Raw genomic sequence first — 22506 nt, 5'->3', positions numbered from 1 at the left:
ACAAGATTACCCAATGCCAGTTCAGACAAATTTAATAACTGACTTAAAGCCTCAGCTATTCTTAATGAAGCCACAGAAAACATCCGGTGGCAGTTAAGAAATCCTGACTATAAAATAGTAGACGATCACATGTCTATACTCGTGGGTCTTACTCAACCCTTCCTTGGCTCCTAAACCTTTTCTTTCTCCATGTCAGCAAATGACACCACCATTTGCTGAAGCCAGAAAAAACAAGCATCAGCTGCTCTCTCTTGCGTCCTACAACCCATTTTCACCAAATATTCTCATTTCTACATTACGGTCACTTTCAACTCTGTCCTCTTCTTTTATCCAATTGTCACTGTCCATTCCCCCTCTGGCCCAAACTGTCCTTACTCATCTCCCTATTTCTCAGAAATTACTTCTTCTATTCCATTCTTCACACGGTGGCTAGTGATCTTTCTAAAACACAACCTCAGTCATATCATTCCCTGTTGCTTTCAGGATCAGGTCCAAACTCCTTCACACTACAGTCCTCAATGAGCTGGTCACTGGTTGTATCTCTGGATTTCTCTTCTCTTGCCACTCTCCCTCATTCTCCAGCTATCAGCCACATGGAACCTGTGATATTCTGACTACCCTTTGTTCTCATGCATCAGGGCTTTGCACATCTAATTGCTTTCTTTTGCTTAAAAGTTAAGATTTTAGGATTCAGAAAACAAAGTTGGGTACCTTAATCTATGATCACTCAAAGGACTGATTATATTTTCATTCTTTTCTTATCTGTCTTCCTCATCAAACTGTGGAATTAATATAACCCAATATTATTATCTCCAAATCAGAAGGAAAAAAGTGGACAGAATGGGAGAAAAACATGGAACACAATTCAAATTCTTCGAAGTCCAGATTTACGGGACCAGTTGAGACTAGAAGATGCCCCTGAGATACTCTTAAAATCTTGAACCAAAGTTATCCCGAGGTCACCTTTTAGCTAAATAATAGATTAGCTCACAAAATAGAGTATCACCAGGACTACCATGCTCCTTTAAAGGATCATCTATATGAGATCAAATGGCCAACAGTTACTTTAAAGCAAAGATCAGATGGTAAGGGGGCACAGAAACTAGATTACTGGAAATGGAACAACCTAAACAGAAATAAGGAGAATGTTGACACATTGTGAAGAAAGTAACCAATGTCACTCAACGATTTGTACAGAAATTGTTGAATGGGAACCTAATTTGCTTTGTAAACGTTCACCAAAAACACAATATTAAAAAAAAAAAAAAAAAAAAAAAAAGCTAAGGTGTCGATCTCAAGGGCCCTAAAAGAGACTGATTATCACGATGACATAAGGCAGGGAACCAGAAATGATAAGGCTCTACTTTAACTGAAGACCCCAGAGTGTGACAGGGATAGTGATAATGTCCAACAGATTTCCTACATTTGTGGTTGAAAGTCCACAGGCAAATCCAATACAGAATTCCATTCTCTCACAAAATCCTATTTTAGCTCTTACTCCATTAGTCTGAAAAATGTAGCTTTTGTGCTAATGTGGATTGCTTCAACGTTTATCACATGAAATAAAAGCGATCTAAATATTGTCTTGTAAAAAAAAAAAATTGACATATAAATTCTTCGACTGCATCACATTTTTACTTTACTATTATAATTTTAGACTATGAAAGTATGAACAGTTAAACAAACAAACAAAAGAAGACTCCCCTCCAATAATTTCACCCTGGCATAATCACTGTTGTAATTTGTGCCCTTTGGGCTTTTTTCGTATACACAAACTGATGATGTACAATATTACAGAATCAAATAAAAGCATTAGAAGTTTGCTCACCATGCAAACCTCTAACCAAGAAGTTCCAGTGAGGTCCCCTTCTAAACGCTTAAGGAAACTGTGGCCTAACAAGCACAGCCCTTGTCCCTACATCCCATGACAAAGTCAGGACATATTATTAACTGTCAAGCACAGATAATGTATTTTCAGGTTTTGTATGATAACTCCCATGTTGCTAATTCTGTTAAGTTTTTACTGACCTTTTCCTTTCATCAGCAGAGATCATACTGACAGCTGTGTTTCAATTTTGTCTCCTCTACCCACCCTCTACCAAACGACGGATGTTAAGGCAAACTTACTTTACATGAACCCTATGGTCAGTAAAAAGGGGAAAAACAAAACAAACAATGTTACAATGTTACTTCCTTCACAGATGCCACCACTTTACCTTAAGCCATTTGTCGACACACTTGGCATGGAACTCGTGGTTACAGGGTAAGACTCTAAGTAGCTGCCTTGACTCAAAATCACACATGCATACTACACACCTAAAAAAAGCAAAAAGATCATTTAACCATAAACCTGTCTGGTTTTCTATTTTGTTACAATAACTAAAGCCTACAAAAATCACTGATCATCACACTTACTAAAATACTATTTAAATTTTTAGACAAAAATGACCTAAAAATCATCATTGTGGTAATTTTAAGGCATTTAATAACTCCGATGATGCTTTGCTTTACTGAAAGATTATTAAAAAAAATTCTGGTTTAATATCCATGTTAGTTGTAATACATACCCACACAAGAGAATAAAGTTGAACCCTTCCCTCAACCATATAGAAAATGAACTCAAAATGGATCAAAGGCTGAAATGTTAAGAGCTAAACTATTAAACTCTTAGAAGAAAATATAGACATAAAACTTCATGACCGTGGATTAGGCGATCGTTTCTTAGGTATAACACTAAAAGCACAAGCAACAAAAGAAAATGTAAACTGGGCTTCGATAAAAATTAAAAATCTATGTGCTTCAAAGGACACCATCAGGAAACTAAAAAGACAACCCATAGAATGGGAGACATTTTTGAAAATCATATATCTCTGATAAGAGACTTATATCTAGAAAATATAAAGAACTATTAAAACTCAATAATAAAAAGACAAATAATCATATTAAAAATGGGACAAAGATCTAAAGATGCTTCTCCAAGAAAGATATACACAAATGACCAACACACATAAAAAGATGATCAAAATAATCAGTCATTAGGGAAATGCAAATCAAAACCACAATGAGATACCACTTCACACTCACTACCAAAAAATAAAAAAATAAAAAAATAAAAAACCCCAACCCGTTGCCATCGAGTCGATTCCAACCCATAGTCACCCTATAGCACAGACTAGAACTGCCCCGTACAGTTTCCAAGGAGTGGCTGGCGGATCCGAACTGCCGACCTTTTGGTTAGCAGCGGAGCTCTTAACCACTGCACCACTGGGGCTCCTCACACCCACTAGGATGGCTTTAATTAAAAAAGAAAAACAACAATGTCGGTGAGGATGTGGCAAAACGAAGTCTCATACAGTGCTAGTGAGAATGTAAAATGGTACTGTATCTATGGAAAAGAGTTTGGCAGTTCCTCAGTAAATTAAAACATAGAATTACCATATGACCTCATAATTCCACTCCTGGGTACATATCCAAAAGAACTGAAAACAGGCATTCAAACACAAACTTGTACATGCATGTTCATAGCAGCATTATTCACAACAGCCAAAAGGCAGAAACAAACCAAATGTTCATCAACTGATGAATGGATACATAAAATGAGGTATGTCCATATAATGATATATTATTTGGTAATGAAAGAAATGAAGTATTGATACATGCTACAACGTTATGCTAAGTGAAAGAAGCCAGTCACAAAAGAATATATATCATCCATTTATATAAAATATTTAGAATAGACAAATCTATAGAGACTAGATTAGTAGTTGCCTAGGGCTTGGGGGTGGTTGTGGGGGTTGGGAGATATGGAGAGTGATGGCTAATGGCCATAGGATTTCTTTTTTGGATTAATGAAAATGTTTTCAATTTGATTATGGTGATGGTTACACAACTCCATGAGTATACTAAAAACCACTGGACCGTACACTTTAAAGCTGCTAGTTAAAAAAAATATGATAAGCAAAATCTTCAGGTAGAAACATCAAACTTTGTTACAAGATTTTTCAATCTATATTAAAACATTCTAAAATTTAAATCAGAAACCACAGAAAACTAAAAATCCAGAACAGAGCTGTCCAATGGAACTTTCTGAAATAACAGAAATGTTCTACATCTACACTTTCCAATATGGTAGCTGTTAGCGTGACTAAGAAACTTAATTTTTTATTTAATTTTATTTCAATTTTAATAGCCATTTGTGATTAGTGTCTACCTTATTGGACAGTATAGTCTAGAGTATGAAATGGAGATAACTTATTTTTATCCAGTTATTTTTGACTCTCAAGCTTTTATTTCATAAAGCTAGAAAAGATGTTTAACACAGCGTGATGCCTATATACACACACACACACACACACACACACACACACACACACATATACATATACTTACAAAGTCTGTTCTGACTGGTGGTTGTTAGGATTGAACCGGTAAGAAGGAAGTTGTTCAATATCTGCTTTAGTAAGTCCTCGAGGCTTGGCCTCTCCCAGTCGCTCTGCCAGGTTTAGCAGGGCCTGCAGAGGGGAAAGACAACATTTTAATCTTTAAAAACTTTTCTAATTTCAAAAAATAAACTATTATGGAAAATTTAAAATACAAAGAAATATATACACTAGTGAAATACGTAATGAACCCATTCATGGCTAATCTTATTTCATTTATTACTGTCCACCCATAAATCCAAATTATTTTGAAATAAAACTAAAACATGGCATTTATTTCATTGGTAAAATAGTTCAGTGTGTCTCTAAAACAGTTCGCAGACCTCTTGACATTTAGGCTGGATAATTCTTTGCTGTGGGGGGCAGTCCTGTGCACTGAAGGATGTCTAGCAAGATCCCTAGCCTTTATCTACCCACTAGATGTCAGTGGCACCTCCCAATGTAAGAAACAAAAATGTCTCCAGACATTGCCAAATATCTCCTGGTGGGGGGTGGGGGTAGGGTGGGGGAGAGATCTACTGCCCCTTGGTTGAGAACCACTGTTCTAAAAGATAGACTTAAACAAACAAAACAAAAACCATAACCACAATGATATCATCGCACCTAAAAAATTAACAATAATTTCTTAAACATCAAATATCCAATCAGTGTTCAAATGTCCCTGGTTATCCCAATTATTTTAAGAATACTTCTAAAAATAATTTATTCAAATCAGGATCCAAATAAATCCATACATTAACATTGCTTGATACGTCTCATGTCTTTTTTTTCCTGCTTATATTTGTTGAACAAACCAGGTCAATGACCTGTAGAATTTCCTGCAGTCTAAATTTTGCTGACTAAATTCCCTATCCCTGACCTGTATGTGGTGTAACATGTTCCTTGTTCTCTGTATTTCCTATAAAACTTGATAGTTAGATCTAGAGGTCTATTTCCATCCTAAGGTCCATCATGTCTAGTTGGCTCTCTATTTATGATGTCAGCAGTCACTGATGAACACTGCCTAGATCCATTAGTTTATTAAGGATGGCAAAATGGTAGTATTTTAATTCTGTCATTCTTTCTTCATTTATTAGCTGAAATACTTTTATACTGAGCAACTGCCCCAAACCAAACTTTACTCATTAGTACAGTTTATATAGAAAAGGCAGGATATCTAAGACCAGTGAGGTTTTTTTCCTTTCTTTTTGTTTTTGAAGTATCACTATGAATTCAAAGATTTTAACCTATTTGATGTGTTGCTATATACTGCAGTTTTTACACTTAACTGCTCTTATACCAGTACCTCTTTTCTCCCAGTTTTCAATGACTTTAATTACCCATTTGCTTTATCCCATAATTAGGCTGCCTTTTATGGGCTGCATTTCCTCTTTGCTCAGGCTGCCACAGCATTAAGGAAACGAAGAATAAAGAAAAGGTGACGAACAATGAGAGGGGCAGAATAACCTCTTACAATCTCAATAATCAGTGCTGTGATAGCTGTATGTGTGCTTTAATGAGATGCCATCACAACTTTGCTTTGGGGACAGCTTTATTTATAGAACTGGGTCATCTAAATAAACTGCTCCCCCTTCACCGCACTTCCTAGACCTTCAAAATGGTAGAAGATAGCCTGTTAAATTCAATTGATGCTGATAACAATTAGCATATACATTTTAGGTCAAATTTACAATGTATCACTTACACCTTCTCTTTTGAATACATTATAGGAAACTTAAATCCAACTAATATGATTTAGGGCTATTTTATTCAATTAAACATGTTCATTAAGCCCTTACTGGATGAAGAGTATTAATGATGATCAGACCATTAACAAAGTTATATGACCTAGCAGGCAAGACAACTGAAGGCAGGGCATGATTAGTGCTTAAGCAAGCATATAAGTACTATAAGAACAAAAAGAAGGGAGAGACTCATTTAGAACCGGGAGATGGACGAGAAATGTCTTTGACAGAAGTAGCAGTATTTGAGCTGAGTCTTGAAAGATGGCTACATTTTCAAAACGTGAAGGAAGCAGAAGTGAGTTCATAAACAGAAGGATGAAGATGAGTACAGGCACCAAGAATGTACCGAGCAGACTCAAAAAACAGTGAGTATTCTGGAGTCAGCCAGGCCTAGGAGTATTATAGGGGTATATACTAGGAAATAAAACCAGAAAAGCAAAAAAAAATTACCTTCCTGATTGGCTTCATGGATGACTTTGCAGATTATCAAAATACTCAACCCAAAATTTCAGTTTAGAAAGGGATTCCAATGTCAAATACAAAATACTTTTCTTATACTGTAATTGCTTTTTCCATTGATAAATATATTAGAAATAAATTACACTTATATCTTATCCATTACTTCTACAGCTGGAAAGTTTCTTGTAAATCAATGCCATCTTTAAAGATGCTCTGGTCTATTTAATGAAGAGCTGTCCCTCTCAACATGCCTTATGATAGACTAATTTTAGTACAGAATGCCTAAAGCATTAGACAACTCCTGTTCTTACTGACCTATATAATACTAATTTATACAGTGCAGGAAAAAAAAAAAAAAACCTGGAAATTATTATAGCTCCTTTCTCCCAAAAAATCTGGGAATGAAATCCAAAGGAAGGCTGCAGTGTGATTATGTATGTGGAAAGAAGTGACATATTAGCATTTTGAATAGCTACAGAAGAATACAGCATTTGACTAGCTCTCTTCCATAAGCATAAAAAAACCCAAAGGTGACTTAAGACATTGTGTATATGTGTATAATCTTCCCTCCCCTAATCCCCAGGTTTAATTCACCTAAAAAGCTGTTGTGTACTGTGAAAATATTCATACTGTGAATTCATACTGTGAAAACAGAGACTGAATGAGGCTGAAGTGAGAAGGACAGCTGGTAGTATGAAATTGAAGTCATACAGTCACTTACATTCAACACATCCAAATACAAATCTGCCTTTCCAACCCTTAGACTGCATCTCCAATGTTCCTGACCTCAAATAACACAGTAATGTCAACATCATCTAAATTGGAGTCCTCCTGTTATCTTTGATTCTGCCTTCCTCCATGAGTTATTGTAGCCCTCTTTTGCAGAACATCTTCATTTGCATTCCTCCCACCCTCACCCGGAAACCACCATAAACCATTCAGCGACCAAATCCTATTGATGCCAATGTTAAAATCTTTCAAAGCTATACTCTTTTTTGTCTTTGCAGTTCCACAGTACAGAACTTGCATACTTTTATAATTTACTGCCTGGCCTATTAAGACACCTAAATAGGTTTCTCTGCTACCAACTCCTATCCTCTCCCATCTATTCCTTCAAACTACTAGCAGAGTTATGACGTAAAGCGGAGATCTGATGCTTTCAGCACAAAACTATCTAGTGGCTCCTTCCTTTCTCACAACATTCGAAATGAAGGGAAAACCAGCTGAGCTTTTCAATCAAATCTTCATTTTCTCCCTTTCACTTTAGCCAGACTATGCACTATTCTTCAAGAATGTCCAGCATGTCCGTGACTTAATCTTACACATGAAAAAGCTTCCCCAATCAAGATTCAGTTCAAAAATGTCTGCTTCTCCCAAATCTTTTCAGAACACCCAATTACAATTCACCTTTTTCTCATCTGCATTCTCGCACAGGACTTGTATACAACTCTAGTAGAGCAACAAAGTCTACCTTGTTGTTATGACTGCTTGGTACATGTCCAACTATCCTTAGGAATGCTCAACACTTTAATGACATATTTGTATCTTAAAATGCACAGCGTTTGCTTAATAAATGTTTAATTAGATGAAATCACTTGAGTAGGACAATACTTTTACGCACATAATACTCCCCAAATTAATTCAGAGTTCATCTACTAACCTCATAATTTTCTACTTCTCCATCTTCCACATCCAATTCAAAGCTAAAAGTTGGGCCCACTGTAGGTGGCACCGGAAGCATTGATCTGCAGTGAAAACAACCAACACTAGCATTGGTACTTTAGTACATTCCTTCAGTCAACAGGACATTTTAAGAACAAAGTTGGAAGGCTTATACTACCTGATTTTAAGACTTACAAAACTACAATTGTCGAAACAGTATGATATAGGCGCGTGGCCCTCTGATACAAAGATTACATCTCCTAGCCTTCCTAGCAAGTAGTGTGACTAAGTTGTGGCCAAAGGGATGGAAGTGGGAATGATATGTGCAACTTCTAGGGAGGCAGGTAGGCAGAGGGATCCATTTTTGCCAGCTGGGATGTGGACGCCATAGCTAGAGTCTGAGGAGCTACCTTGGATCATGTGGTGGAAGCCATAAAATTTGAGGTTGGTAGAACAACATTCCTCATAGTCATGGGGCTAATAAACTCTCCTTGGATTGCCTGCTTCTGGAATTCTTTACATGAGAGAAAAATAAAAAACTATCATGTTTAACTCATGGGTGTTTCTGTTGCAGACAAACTTAATCCTAACAGGATAGTTCTTAGACAAGAAATAACTTCTCTTCCCGTCCCCACCCCACCAAGAGAAGCAACAGTCCCAAAGCTGGGTAACCAACCAAAGGAGATATCACAATGATACCAGTTAAAAAGAAGCAAAAATCTTAACCATCATCTTTCCATGCACTAATTTGTTAAACCTATTTTTTGGTTCACAAATTTCTTCTTTCCCCGTGTCCCATGTCTTTGTTCTTCCCTTTCTTTAACCCTTAACTGGCTCCCCAACCCCAACCCCTTAACATAAGTAAAAACAAAACATAAACATCTAAAACACTCTAAGTTATACACTACAGAGAAAACATTTATAAAGGAAAAAGAATCTCACAGGTGTCAAAAATCAGAACCCATTAAAATAAGAAAGAACTTACAGCACATATGGTAGTAAGCTGGGATGATAAGGGGGAGGTGGTATTGGCTGCTGGGATCTATATCTACTACGTCCTGTGAGCCTCCGAGGCATAAATGGAGGATAAGGCTATAGGGGAAAAATGTTCAAATGATTTAAGATCATTCTACCTTTACAACTAATTAATCTGTCCAATAAACTCTCTTGTTTTTTAAAAACCTAGAAAGTTGTTTACTGTTTAAGTGGTATTTAGTATTTTTTATATGTTAACAGTATAGATGTGACAATCAATTTAAACATACTACTACCACTACCCGCTGCCATCGAGTCGATTCTGACTCATAGTGACCCCACAGGACAGAGTAGAACTGCCCCACAGGGTTTCCAAGGAGCAGCTAGTGGATTCGAACTGCCAACCTTTTGGTTAGCAGCCAAGCTCTTTACCACTGTGCCACCAGGGCTCCAATTTTAGCATACACTCAGGTATATTTCTAAATACAATTTTACAACTGAATAATTTCAAGAAAATATCTAAAATTCTAAACATGCTGACAGTTACACTGAAACACTACTCAAAATAAATAAGTTATCAAAGCAATTAATAAAGCACGAAAAACTTACTACTCCAAAGGACACCTCCTGATGCAAAGGATCATGTGTTAAGAACTGCAAAGGAGCTGATGGAGGTAATGTTGGGGGATGGGCTGATGGAGGGTAAGTAAAACCTCCTACTGGAAGATGTTCTCCTAAGAGTTCTACTTCATTTTCTATCCTCTGCAGAGGCTGAGGGGAAAAAAAAGCAAATCGACATACTTCTAGTGTTTAGATAGACTGTGCTTTATAATAAACAAAAATTTCAAAAACTCCAAAAACCTCTTTAAGACCTTGTATCTCTTGATATTCAATTCAACCTAAAATCATACAGGTGGATATACAGACTATAGTAAAACCTTCCTACCTTTAATTTCAATAAGAAAGTTTCCAAAACACGTTATTAAACATTCTCACTATTCCTTAAAGGATATATATATATATTTACCACTTGAACTTTCTCTCATTTTAAGAGACAAATATAGAAAGACAAAATCATCTAGTAAACCAATTATATACACATTACAATTACTTTTTATTCATGGTACCCTGACCTACACACAGGATTTTCAGACACAACTTTCATCAGATGAAATACAGCATGAGGTGCACTTGTAAATCAGAAGCAGGGCTAAATGGCGTAAGATATAGAAGGCACCATGCTGTAGCACAAAGAATATGGGCTTTGGTATTAGACAGAATCCCGGTGCTGTCACTGATCAGCCATGTGACTTTTAGATAAATTAATTAATCAGAGCTTCAGTACCACAGCATCTATAAAATCAATCAATATGTTCACAGTCTACTTAAAACATGTTGTGAACACTGAGACAATATATACAGAAAGCACACAGTGCTGTGCAAAGCACATACATGTGCTCTTTTAATAACAGATATAATTCACATACTAGAAAAGGAGAATAATTCAATGGATTTTAGTATATTCACAGAATTGTGCAACCATCACCACTAATTTCAGAACATTTTCATCACCCCAAAAAGAAACCCCATATCCATTAGCAGTCACTCCCATTTCCTTCCAATACCCTCCTTAGCCCTAGATAATCACTAATCTACTTTTGTTTCTATGGATTTGCCTGTCTGAACATTTCATATAAATGGAATCATACAATATGTGGCCTTTTGTGACTAACTTCTTTCACTCAGGATAATGTTTCAAATTCATCCACACTGTAGCCTGCATCAGTACTTCATTCCTTTTTATGGTTGAGTAATATTCCATTGTATGGCTAAACTACATTTTGTTTATTCATTATCAGCTGATGGACATCTGGGTTATTTCCACTTTTGCCTACTATGAATAATGCTGCTGTGAACATTTGCATACACATTTTTGTGTGGACATGTTTTTAATTCTCTTGAGAACATATGTTCTTAAATGTTATTCTGGCTTCCTTCCTCAGGTAAGCTTACTCTCTCTGGTACTTCACATGGTATGTAAATCCTTAGTAAAGGGTAGATAAGCTCTGCTATGATAGACTGTAAAAAGTTCCTTTTATAGGGGGCTGAAATCTTACACTAACAATTTTCATGTTATCTCTTCTGTTCCCTCTTAATGCCCAATGGCTCAGATGCTAAAGTTGGCCTGTCCAAAAAATAACTGGACCTTCTTCCTGTGCTGCTTCTTACACTTATATAGTACTTAAACCACCCTACCCTACAGTAATAGGCCTCTTAGTTGTATTCCAGCCCCAGAATAGAATTATGCTAATAGACTAACACTTGTTTTTCATAAGAGCATTGAAGAAAAACAAGCCTAGTCTCATCTTTCAGGAACAACAAATGAGGCTCAAGGTTATAGAAATATTTAGAAGATCAAAAGGTAAAATTCTGATACCTCATTCATAGGTTAGGGGGGAAGGGGGGCTAATAAATTAATACAAATATTTTACTGAATATTAACAATTTTACAATATTTCTACTTTCCAATTTAGAAATACATAAAAGGAAAAATCAGTATAACTAAATTAAAATTTTTCTTCAGATTTGCTTCCTTTTCCAGGATTGCAAATATGAAGCAAAACAAATTTAAATTAGATGATGGACATATAAAATAACCAGAAAAATTTAAAAATCTCAAATAATTCTAAGTATGTCTATATAAATTTGTACGTCTGTGAATTCCTTTAATTCTTTTAAGAACCAAAAATTACAGTGTTTAAATGTTTAACAGTGTACATTTGCTCAACTAATCTGCCTTTTAGGTCTAAACACTCTCGGAAGATTAAAGACTTAAGATACCTACCGATCGTGACTGCTGTGTTTGGAAAGGGACAAACTGGCCTGGTGGTGGCAAATGAGGAGGATGGTGTGGAGAAAGGTGAGGAGGATGTAAAAGAAATGGATCACTAGAAATAAGGGGTGGGAACGCAGCATATGGTACTGGTAAGTGCTGAACTGAACATGCCTGAAGCATCTGTAAGAGAAAAGTTATTTTTTTGTTAAAATTATCAGAAAATACAATTAATTAAAAAAAGACACAGTGAGACTGAAATCTGCCATTGCCACACCTCAAAAACAATACCAAAATGTTTTTATTAATCTGTATTAACAATGAAGTACTAGTATATTTTTACATCTATAATTAAAGTACTGGTAACTAGTAATTCCACCACCAATCTACCAGTCTGTCATACTGTGGTGGCTTGTGTGTTGCTATGATGCTGGAAGCTGTGCTACCAGTATTTCAAATACCAGCAGGGTCACCCACGGTAGACAGGTTTCCGCAGAGCTTCCAAACTAAGAGAAAACAAGGCCTAGTGATCTACTTCTGAAAATTAGCCAATGAAACAGAACATTGTCCAACTCGCCTGCTTTGGACATGTCATCAAGAGGGATCAGTCGCTACAACAGGACATCATGTTTGGTGAAGCAAAGGGTCAACGAGGATGTGGGGGACCCTCAGTGAAACAGATTGGTACAACAGCTGCTGTGATGGACTCAAACATGCCGGCCGGCGACTGTGAGGATGATACAGGACCAGGCTACATTTCATTCTGTTGTACATAAGGTCACCATGAGTCAGAGTTGACTTGACAGCAGCTAACAACAACAACAAAACTAATTATCCTGTATTTTATACAGTTCTTAACAAATCAGTCAAAATATGTAACTTTTACTCTCGCCTTTTTAACACCCAGTAAAAGTGCTGGATAAAAGAGGAATCTCTCTTTACTTGGTTTAAGATGTAACCGATACCACAGCTTACTCCAAGAAAGTGTCCTTTTCGATCATATAGAACTTTTTTTTATTTCTAGGATTTTTATATTTGTAACAGTCCAACTCACAACTGCCTTATGACTTTTCAATATTTTTAGTTGGAAACTACAGTACACTGGCTCTATAATCTATTACTGAGAAACCAAGCTTGGGTAAATTAATCCATTAAACTGGTATTGGTACACTTATGTGTGTGTCTTGTTTTAATCTCACCTCCAGAGCAAAATATTAGGGTTATCTTTAGTTGTTTTTTTAAATTTAGGTTTAGCCAAACGTTTTCCTTTCAAGACATTATTGACCTTAGACATGTCATTTAAATCTATAGATTTCAGTGCCCTCATTTGTGAAATCATGGAGTTGGACTGGGGGTTGGCCAATTAAAGGACAAGGCATGAGCTCCAGAGGGAGATAAAGCATGAGCTTCAGAGCCAGAAAGAAGTGGGAGAGAATCTCTGCTCTCCCACAGTAATTATCTTTAAGATTTTGGGCAAGTCACGTAACTTTTCAGTTTTATCATTGAGAAAATGGGGATGATATAATTTTCATCACAGGTTTCCTATTACAAAAAAGCCAAACTCGTTGCTGTCAAGTTGATTCTGACTCATAGCACCCCTACAGGATGGAGCAGAACTGCCTCATAGGGTTTCCAAGGAGCAGCTAGTGGATTCAAACTGATGACTTTTTGGTTAGCAGCCAAGCTCTTAATCACTGTGCCACTAGAGCTCCTATATAGTAACGTATAAATTAGACCAAGCACTAAAAGTGCCCCTTAAAACCTATTAAGTGCTGACAATGTTACTATTGATCACTAAGGTTTCTGGAGACTTTATTAGTAACTAGTCCAACATCATATGTTAATATCCCAAGGCCACTCTTTACCATGCTTTGTTAATAAACAGGGTTGATATATGAGGGACCGTGGTTTGATTTTCAAGACATTCAAATACGTTTAATTTAATTAATGTAAAAGTATATAAAAAACCAATTGCTGTCAACTCAACTCCGACTTATGGCGATTCTAAGTGTGTCAGAGCAGAACTGTGCTCCATACGGTTTTCAACAACTGATCACCAGACCTTTGTTTCAAGGTGTCTCTAGGTGGACTCAAAACGCCAACCTTTAGATTTGGAGCTAAGCGTGTTAATTGTTGGCACCACCTGGGGACTCCTTAACTTTTTAAAATGGCAACTATATATAGATGCTACTGAGATTTCTACTGCAATAGGATTGTCTTTTTTTTTTTTAAACTTGGAAGTAAGGCTACAAAAGCAGTCTCTTAAGAAATGTTATTTGCTTAAATAAGACACTTAGCCATTCTAAATAGGGATTTGAGATTTAAATTACAAAAAAAAAAATCCAGGTTGGTGTGCTTAAAAGTAACATCTTAGGAGAACAGAAACATAGACTTACTGGAGGAGGCACACTACAGACAGGGAGGTGCTGTCCACTGAAAACCACAGAGCATCCTGGGACTTGTTGTGCACTGCAAGCAGGGATGTGCTGGCCTGTGCAGAGTGGAATCCCATGTGGTGCCACTGTTGTTACTGTGTAAGAAACAGGGACTGTGCCCTGATGGAGCTATTAGGAAAGAAGAACAGAATTTTAGCCATTTTGACAAAGCATTAACTATAAAAAAATAACATTTAAACTTACACATCAGTGTTCACAGCAGTGTTATTCACAAAAGCTAAAACGTGGAAGTTAACAATCCAAGTGTCCATCAACAAATGGATAAACAAAATATGGTATATACGTACAATGGAGTATTTAGCCATAAAAAGGAATGAAGTTTTGATATATGCTGCAACACAGATGAACTTGAAGACACTATGCTAAATGAAATAAGCCAGACACAAAAGGTAAAATGTTGTATGATCCCACTTACATGAAATATCTAGAATAGGCAAACTCATAAAAACAGAAAGTAGATTAGTGGGGGGGGGGGTCATTTAGGAGTTATTGCTTAATGGCTACGAAGTTTCTGTTTGGGGTGATGAAAACTTTTAGAAATAATAGTGATTACTGTACAATATAGTGAATGTAATTAATGTCACTGAATTGTACACTAAAAATGATTAACACAGAAAACCTCATGTGTCAGAGCAGAACTGTTCTCTACAGATTATGGTTTTCAATGGCTGTGATGTTTCAGAAGTAGATCACCAAGCTTTTCTTTCAAGGCACCTCTGGGTAGATTTGAACTGGCAACCTTTCAGCTTGTAGTTAAACCCTTAACCGTTTGCACCACCCAGGGACTCCAAGAGTAGGTTATGATTCCCACAGAACTAGTACTAAACTCTTCCTTCAGAGAAATGAAAAGCCCAGGGCTTTACAAAGGGTTGTGGTGGTTCCATTTAGGAGAGGAGAATAGCATTAAAAAGTTAATCATCTCCCTTGCTCCTGTCCAGTCTTACTTCCATCCTACCTACCCTTAGTCAAAAGATGTTAATAATATATCCTTCCACATCTTCCTCCATGAGCATACATATACAAGAACGATTATACTTATCATGTTTGTTTAAAGGAAATGAGGATATTACTCTGCAACTTTCTATAGCCATCTCTTCTATGTGAGTAAAAAGGGAGTTAAAGGCAACTCATTCTTTTTGATACTAACCAGATAATCCAAGCACACTTGCTTCATACAGTCCCTATTATTCATATACTAATGGATATTCAAGTTGTTTTCACTCTTTTGCCAATACCAACACAACTGTAAAAAATATCATTGAACATATACCGAGATATTAGTTTTATTTCAGATAAATGTCATGAATCTGTTATTCATGATATTTTTTTTAATGTAGTAAAATTGTAGCTTTTGAGTTTCCTTTATTGATGAGGTTATACAATCATACCAGGACTTCAAACCAGTCCTAAACTTTTCAGTCATGTACACATTGCATTGTAATCATATCTCTTGCACATTGCCTTTTGACTCGAGTAGGAAATAGGCAGAGACGATGACCGACCGTGCTGCTATGTATGTGTACTGTTCACCACAGTCCTGCCAATAACCTAATCTCCCACATCAGGAAACTTTAAGGAGTTTGGATTATTGGCAGGACTGTGCAGAGTGACACCCATTCAAAGTGGCACAACTGGCTGCCATCTTTGAGTGGGGCACTGCTGTCTTGGTTGCTGTGCAACACATCCGTTGCCCTTGTCTCCCTTAGCTATGACTGAACTGCTTTGTAGCCCTGCCTGGTTTCCATCGGCCATGACTCAACCGTTTAGAACTGGTTCAAAGCCTTGAATCATACTCCTAAACTTGCTAATACTTTTATTTTTTACATTTAACTTATACTCCAATTAAAACTTGTTTTGTTTATAAGGTGAAGTAGAGCTCTAATTTTTCTTGCAGACAGATAGATAATTATACCTACACTAGTTATTAAACCAGGCTTTTTCCTCTATAAACAGAAATACCATCTTTTTCTCCATTCAATTAAGTTCCCACATACACCAGGATCTATTTATCTACATCTGTGCCAATCAGTACTGTTTTAATCACAGTATCTTACTAGAAAGGTTAATATCTAGCAACACAAATTCTTCTTTATGTGTAAATTAATTTTATCCAGTTCCAAACCCCATTGTTATTCTGATTGTAACTGTATTAAATTTTTATGTTATTTTACAAAGTACTCAATTTTATATTAAGCCTTTTCATCCAGAAGCATATTATGCATCTATACATTCAAGAAGAAACTAGTTTTCTTCATAAAGCTCTTACAATCTTTCTTGTTAAACTTATTCCTCAAAGTTATTTTGCAGGTTTTGTTACACAGGCAGTCCTCAACTTACGACAGTCATCAGAACAGAACCCTGTCCCAAGTTGGTTCTAAGTCAAATACCTCTTTTTTCAGTTTTCATTATTATTGCCTTTTATTATCAATATCTTTATAAATCCAATCTTTGAACATCTGCGAGTAAACATCTGTGAATGATAACATCAGCAAATTACATGCTGCCACACCGTATGTAGTACATACTACCAACAATAAGATGTACAAAAAAACCCCAAATAAATGGTCGTAAGTGTAATTCATTGTAACTCGAATAGTCGTAAACTGGGGACTACGTGTACTGTCAATATGCTTTTTTTCTCTATTTCCATGTCACTGAGGCTGGATGAACCCCTGAAATTACTGCTGTAAGATAATCTTTACACAGAAAACAGAGAAACTAAAAATGAAAAGAGTCTAGCCTCTGATGAAGCAGGAAAGAAGCCAAGTCTGATCAATGTTTGTCTACTGTGTCTTATCAGCGGTTCCTGTATCTCCCTTCTTGTACCATCCAGAAGACTATTTTTATCAACTGTTTTGTAAAATGCGAGTTTTTTGGTAGGTCTAGAAACATTTTTAAGGGGAAATCTCACTCCGTCCCATTTTTTAAGTGTAAATGCCTTTTTTCCAAGAGGTGTAATCATTTGCTGGTGGTTTATTTTTTGGTACAACCAGAATATAGTGAGATGTTGAATTGTGGGAGGCTTTGACTGTCTCGGGTATCAACATAACATTCCATAGCATGGGAAGGGGAGGGGGAGGGGGATAGTTTTTATATCCCATAATACAAAGCAATTTGGAGTCAAGGTCATGCATTTACATGTCTTTGAGCATTTTAAATTACTTCTGTTTCCATGTTGTTTTTCAGTAGAATTGTTTCTTAAAGAAAATGGCTCCCTCATCATGGCGCTGTCAGAACTGTGCGTTCTGTAACATATTTGGTCATGGTATTCCAGTTTTCCTAATAACTTTGCTGTGTTCTGTGAAAGGTTGAGCATATGAGTGTATAGTGTGATATTAAATTGTGATTAGTGAGACTTATGATGTAACAGCTTATTTACAACTGAAGATAACTGGCACTTGATATGCTCTTAAGGAAAATTTGCCTCCACATTTAAAATTGGAAAGTTACTGGAATTTAGAAAAGAATTATAACTACGTGGCTTTTTAGATTTTTGGTAAGTACATTAAGAATTGTGTACAAATTGTTCATGTCTCTCTACTGATTCTCAAAACAACCAAAAAAAAAAAAACCAATTATGAAGAAAAAAGACTCAACTGGGTTTTCTTCAAATTACAATTGTATCATGAGGAAAAAAAGATACAACTATGTTCTCTTGAAAATGTTTTCTATCCATTACTACATTATCTTGTTTCATTTGCTAAAACTTCTAAGACAATATTAACTAAAAATAGATAGAGCAAGCCTCTCTCTAGTTGATGTTTTTGTCTCTCATTGGTTAGGATATTTGCTGTTAGTTTTATTCATTATATTTAAGTATTTTCCTTCTCATCATAAATTTATAGTTATAGCATTTGGCATTAAAATTATACTGGCTTCGTAAAAATAAATGAGGGTAGAGAATCTGCCTTCAAAAGAAAAATCTTGAAATCATTTATATATTATTAAAATTTCTGTTCCTTGAAGATTAGAAAAAAACTCACCTGTGAAGCCATCTGGCCACTGTGCCTTTTCAATGGTAAATCTCTATCTTTCATGTTTCTTTTCCCCCTGTAGTAATTCAAATTTTCCTCTTATTGTTAGATCAATTTTTTGAACTTTGTTCTCCTAATACTCCTTTTGAAGCAGTTACTATTTCTATCCCTGTCTTTGTTATGTTAATGTGACAAGATTAGTGTAGTGCGTGTCTTGAGTTAATCTCTTTCTAGATATAAAAGAGATTAAACAAGCAAAGAAAGAAGCAGAGATGGGGTGAGATAGATGCCAAGACACATGGAGATCTCCAAGGAATCAGGAAGCAAAAGATAAGAGGCAAGGACCTTCCCCCAGAGCCAAAAGAGAGAAAGCCTTCCCCTGGAGCTGGTGCTCTGAATTTGGACTTCTAGCCTCCTAAATTGTGAGAAATAAATTTGTTTGTTAAAGACACCCATTTGTGGTATTTTTGTTATAGCCGCACTAGGTGACGATCCCATTTTACACACTGAAGAAAATTCTTTGATTGTCTCCCATATGTGTGCATGTGTCTTCTATCATTCCTAATTTTTGTTGTATTTGCTCTTTTCCCCTTAATCAAGCTCACAAGAGTTGTGTCACTTATACTGATTTTTCAAAGGACCAGGATTGGATTTTCTTTGTGCTCCCCTTTTTTTTTTTTAAACTAGATTTCCATATGATTAATTTCAGTTGTTTTTCCTGGTAATTTACTTATTTCAATTTCTTTTAGTTTACTCAGCTATTTTTCACTGATTATTCAATTAGTTCATTTATTTTCAACTTTTAAAATAATGAAGGTTATAAAATTTTCTCAGAGAACAGCATTAGGTATGTCCCACAGATTTTGGTAAGATTTCTCCTTTTAATTATTTGCCTCACAAATTTCAAATATTTAATCATTATTTTTTTAAATTAATTTTTCACTTATGATTTATAGTTTTATCAAGTTATAACCACAAAGAATGTGGCCTGGAAAGACTTCTCTTCTAGAATTTACTATTGTGATCAATTTTTAAAACTGTTTCAAGGGCATAAAGGAAGAAAATGTTTGACAGATGAATGGCATCTGGGTAAGATCATTATTTTGTCTCAACTGCCACTATGCCTTCTTGTTTTCTATCACCCAGTGCAGTAAATGAAAAATTGGATGCTAGTTTGATTCTCTTTCCTTTGTAATTTTTCCTGTCCATGAACTTGTAAGATTTTCTTCTTCATCCTTAAAATTCAGCAACTTTATACAGATACATCTAGATTTGTGTCTTTCTGGCCTTAGGACCCCCACATAAAACCATACGATTTTGGTCTTCACCCCCCGCCCTGTCCTCAGCTAGTTCATCAGTTCTCGGCAGAAGCAAAGAGAAATGAAGCCTTGTATCTGTCTTCTCCCTGGAGACCTATGGAAAACCTGTAAGCAGAGGTAACACCCACAAGAATTGTCTACTGAATTATTGCAGAAGAAAGTGGAAGGGAGAGGGTAACAGGGACATGTATTCAAACCATAACCTGTCTAGTTTTTCCCAGCAATCTAAAATCAGCAATTTCCAACCAATTCTTACATGAAGTCACTCTGAGCTTTTATAACCTTGATCAGCTGTCTAAGGGAGACAGGTAGAATTCAAATTTCAATCCTTACGAAGAAGGAAGTTAATTAGAATAGTTTCATTTTAGGTAAAACTGCTTCCTTTTGGGTAAAACTGAAAGAAATTTGCAACAATACAATGGAGTATTATTCAGTCATAAAGAGAAATGAAAGGACCAGGGGAAGGGAGGAGTGGGGAGTTACTGCTTGAGTTTCTGTTTTGGGTGATGAAGAACTTTCAGAAATGGGTGGTGGTGATGGTTGCAAAATATGGTGAATATAATGTCACTGAATTGTACACTTAAAAATGGTTAAAATGGCAAAAAATTTTGTTTTTTATATATACTTCCAAAAAATTTTACAAAGGGAGGAAAGAAAAGAAAGAAGAAATCTGCAACAAAAGCCCCAAACAGTTTCGATAAACTACAACCAACTTTTAGCATTGTTATTTCCAGGACATTCTGTTACTATACCTGATCGTGTATGTCAACCATTACTGCATTCTGCTGTGGTGGATGAGCAGCAGGATGTAACAGACGGGGGGATACATTCGGAGGGTGGAAGGCTCGAGGTTCCTCTATTGCTTGCTGCTGTGCATATGGGAGATGGTGGTAGTTTTCATCTTGACTAACGGAATTATGTCGAGACAGACGATCCCTTCTTCCTCTCTGGCGCCTGACAGGAGGACTGCAATACAGTATATGTCAAAGAGAAGGTCAATACAACATTTACTGTTGTGATCCATCAGGATTCTGCATTGTCTCTCTCTTTGCTATCCATGTACCCTAATGTAAGCTTGGGTACTAAATGATTGCTATGGTCCATCATCAGTTCTAAAAACGTACAAATTTAAACACAGGGTATATATATATTTTTTTAAAAAAACAACAAAAAATTGGTATTCAGCTCTGAAAGTATTTAGAAGTCAACAGCCAGCCACTGTCTTGTTTTTTTTTTTGCAGGTGGGGGCGGGAGGTTTGAATCATATTAAATTGTCCTTTTGTAGGTAACAAACAAACAAACAAAACATCAGCCATTTCATATGGTTCAACCTAATACTTTGCTCCTCTTGTTCTATAAATATTACAATAAAAAAATTTTAATCTGCAGATCTTGTCAGTATTCATCATACACCTAATGGGTCCCTTACATTTATCCTTTTGGCTAAAACATATAGAAGACATAGTTCCTAGATGTCCAAAATGATACTCTAAAATAAGAATAGAAACTGTATGAAATAACTGGAGAACATATACCAAATAACTTGTTGACAACTGCAAATACAGGAAATGAGTAAATGCTGAGAATGGAAATGATTGAGAGATGGTGTCAACATAAATGTTCTGGGAATCTAGAATTTTCCATTAGAATTTGGTTACTAAAGCCAACTCAAACCACTTTTACTCCCCATATACTAACCATCTTCTTAGTTTAGCAAAAATTTCAGGAAGCTGTTATTGTGACTGCACTTTATTTTCTACTTGTCTACCCTTCCACAATTCATCTCAGTTGCTTTTTCCAAAAGCTCAGCACAAATGCAATTCTAAAAAGTAATAACCAAAAACCAAACCAAACCAAACCCACTGCCATCGAGTTGATTCTGACTCATAGCAATCCTACAGAACTGTCCCATAGGGTTTCCAGGACTGTAATCTTTGTGGAAGTAGACTGCCACAGCTTCCTCCTGTGGCATGGCTGGTGAATTCAAATTGCTGACCTCTCAGTTAGCAGCTGAGTGCTTTAACCACTGTGCCACCAAGGCTCCTCTAAGAAGTAAAAGGCACCCTTAAAATGTACTCTACATTGGGCAAAAGGGGCCAAAAATCTCCCTTCCAGGCACAGCCACACACAACTACCTTAGCAACTTCTTTTTACTGAGATCAGGTCACCTCTCCTCAACCTTCCCACTCTGTACACCTCTAAACCTGTTTCTTCTCATGTCCAGCTCTCCAATTTGTAAGAGAACAATTCTTTGCAAGATTAACTTCTCAATAGTATTCTTTTTTTTAAATTGTACTTCAGGTGAAGGTTTACAGAACAAATAGTTTCTCATGAAACAGTAGTACACATACTGTTTTATGACACTGGTTAACAACCCCACAACATGTCAACCCTCTCCCTTCTCGACCTTTTTTGTTTGTGAAAATATACATAGCCAAAGATACACCATTTCAAAAATTTCTACATGCACAGTTCAGTGACATCGACTACACTCTTCCAATTGTGCTGCTATTCTCACTTTAGATGAAGGCTTACAGAACAAAATAGTTCCTCCTTTAACAGTCAGTACACATGTTGCCCTTTAACAATGGTTAACGACCTCACAACACATCAACATTATCCTTACTCAACCTTGGGTACCCTACCACCAGCTTTCCTGTCCCCT

The 22506-nt window shown here is 36.3% G+C and overlaps 1 protein-coding gene across 7 annotated transcripts in view; it reads right to left on the bottom strand.

The window, feature by feature from the left end:
* Positions 1–22506, bottom strand: part of RNF38 (ring finger protein 38) — a 66668-nt gene that overhangs the window by 4540 nt on the left and 39622 nt on the right. For 5 of the 7 annotated variants that reach the window (XM_023727511.1, XM_023727508.1, XM_023727510.1 and 2 more), the window contains 8 exons: positions 20594–20807; positions 14489–14656; positions 12105–12275; positions 9869–10030; positions 9270–9376; positions 8283–8367; positions 4390–4511; positions 2217–2316 (listed from right to left, as the gene is read on the bottom strand). In XM_023727511.1, coding sequence (XP_023583279.1) covers positions 2217–2316; positions 4390–4511; positions 8283–8367; positions 9270–9376; positions 9869–10030; positions 12105–12275; positions 14489–14656; positions 20594–20807 — 1129 coding nt within the window. Of the gene's footprint in view, positions 1–711; positions 780–2216; positions 2317–4389; positions 4512–8282; positions 8368–9269; positions 9377–9868; positions 10031–12104; positions 12276–14488; positions 14657–20593; positions 20808–22506 lie in introns of those variants that run through there. The other 2 variants (XM_023727506.1, XM_023727509.1) reach the window with 2 other exon arrangements.

The sequence above is a fragment of the Trichechus manatus genome, unplaced genomic scaffold (genome assembly GCF_000243295.1).
Source record: "Trichechus manatus latirostris isolate Lorelei unplaced genomic scaffold, TriManLat1.0 scaffold00016, whole genome shotgun sequence".
NCBI lineage: Eukaryota > Metazoa > Chordata > Mammalia > Sirenia > Trichechidae > Trichechus > Trichechus manatus.
This window is presented reverse-complemented; position numbering and strand designations above follow the sequence as displayed.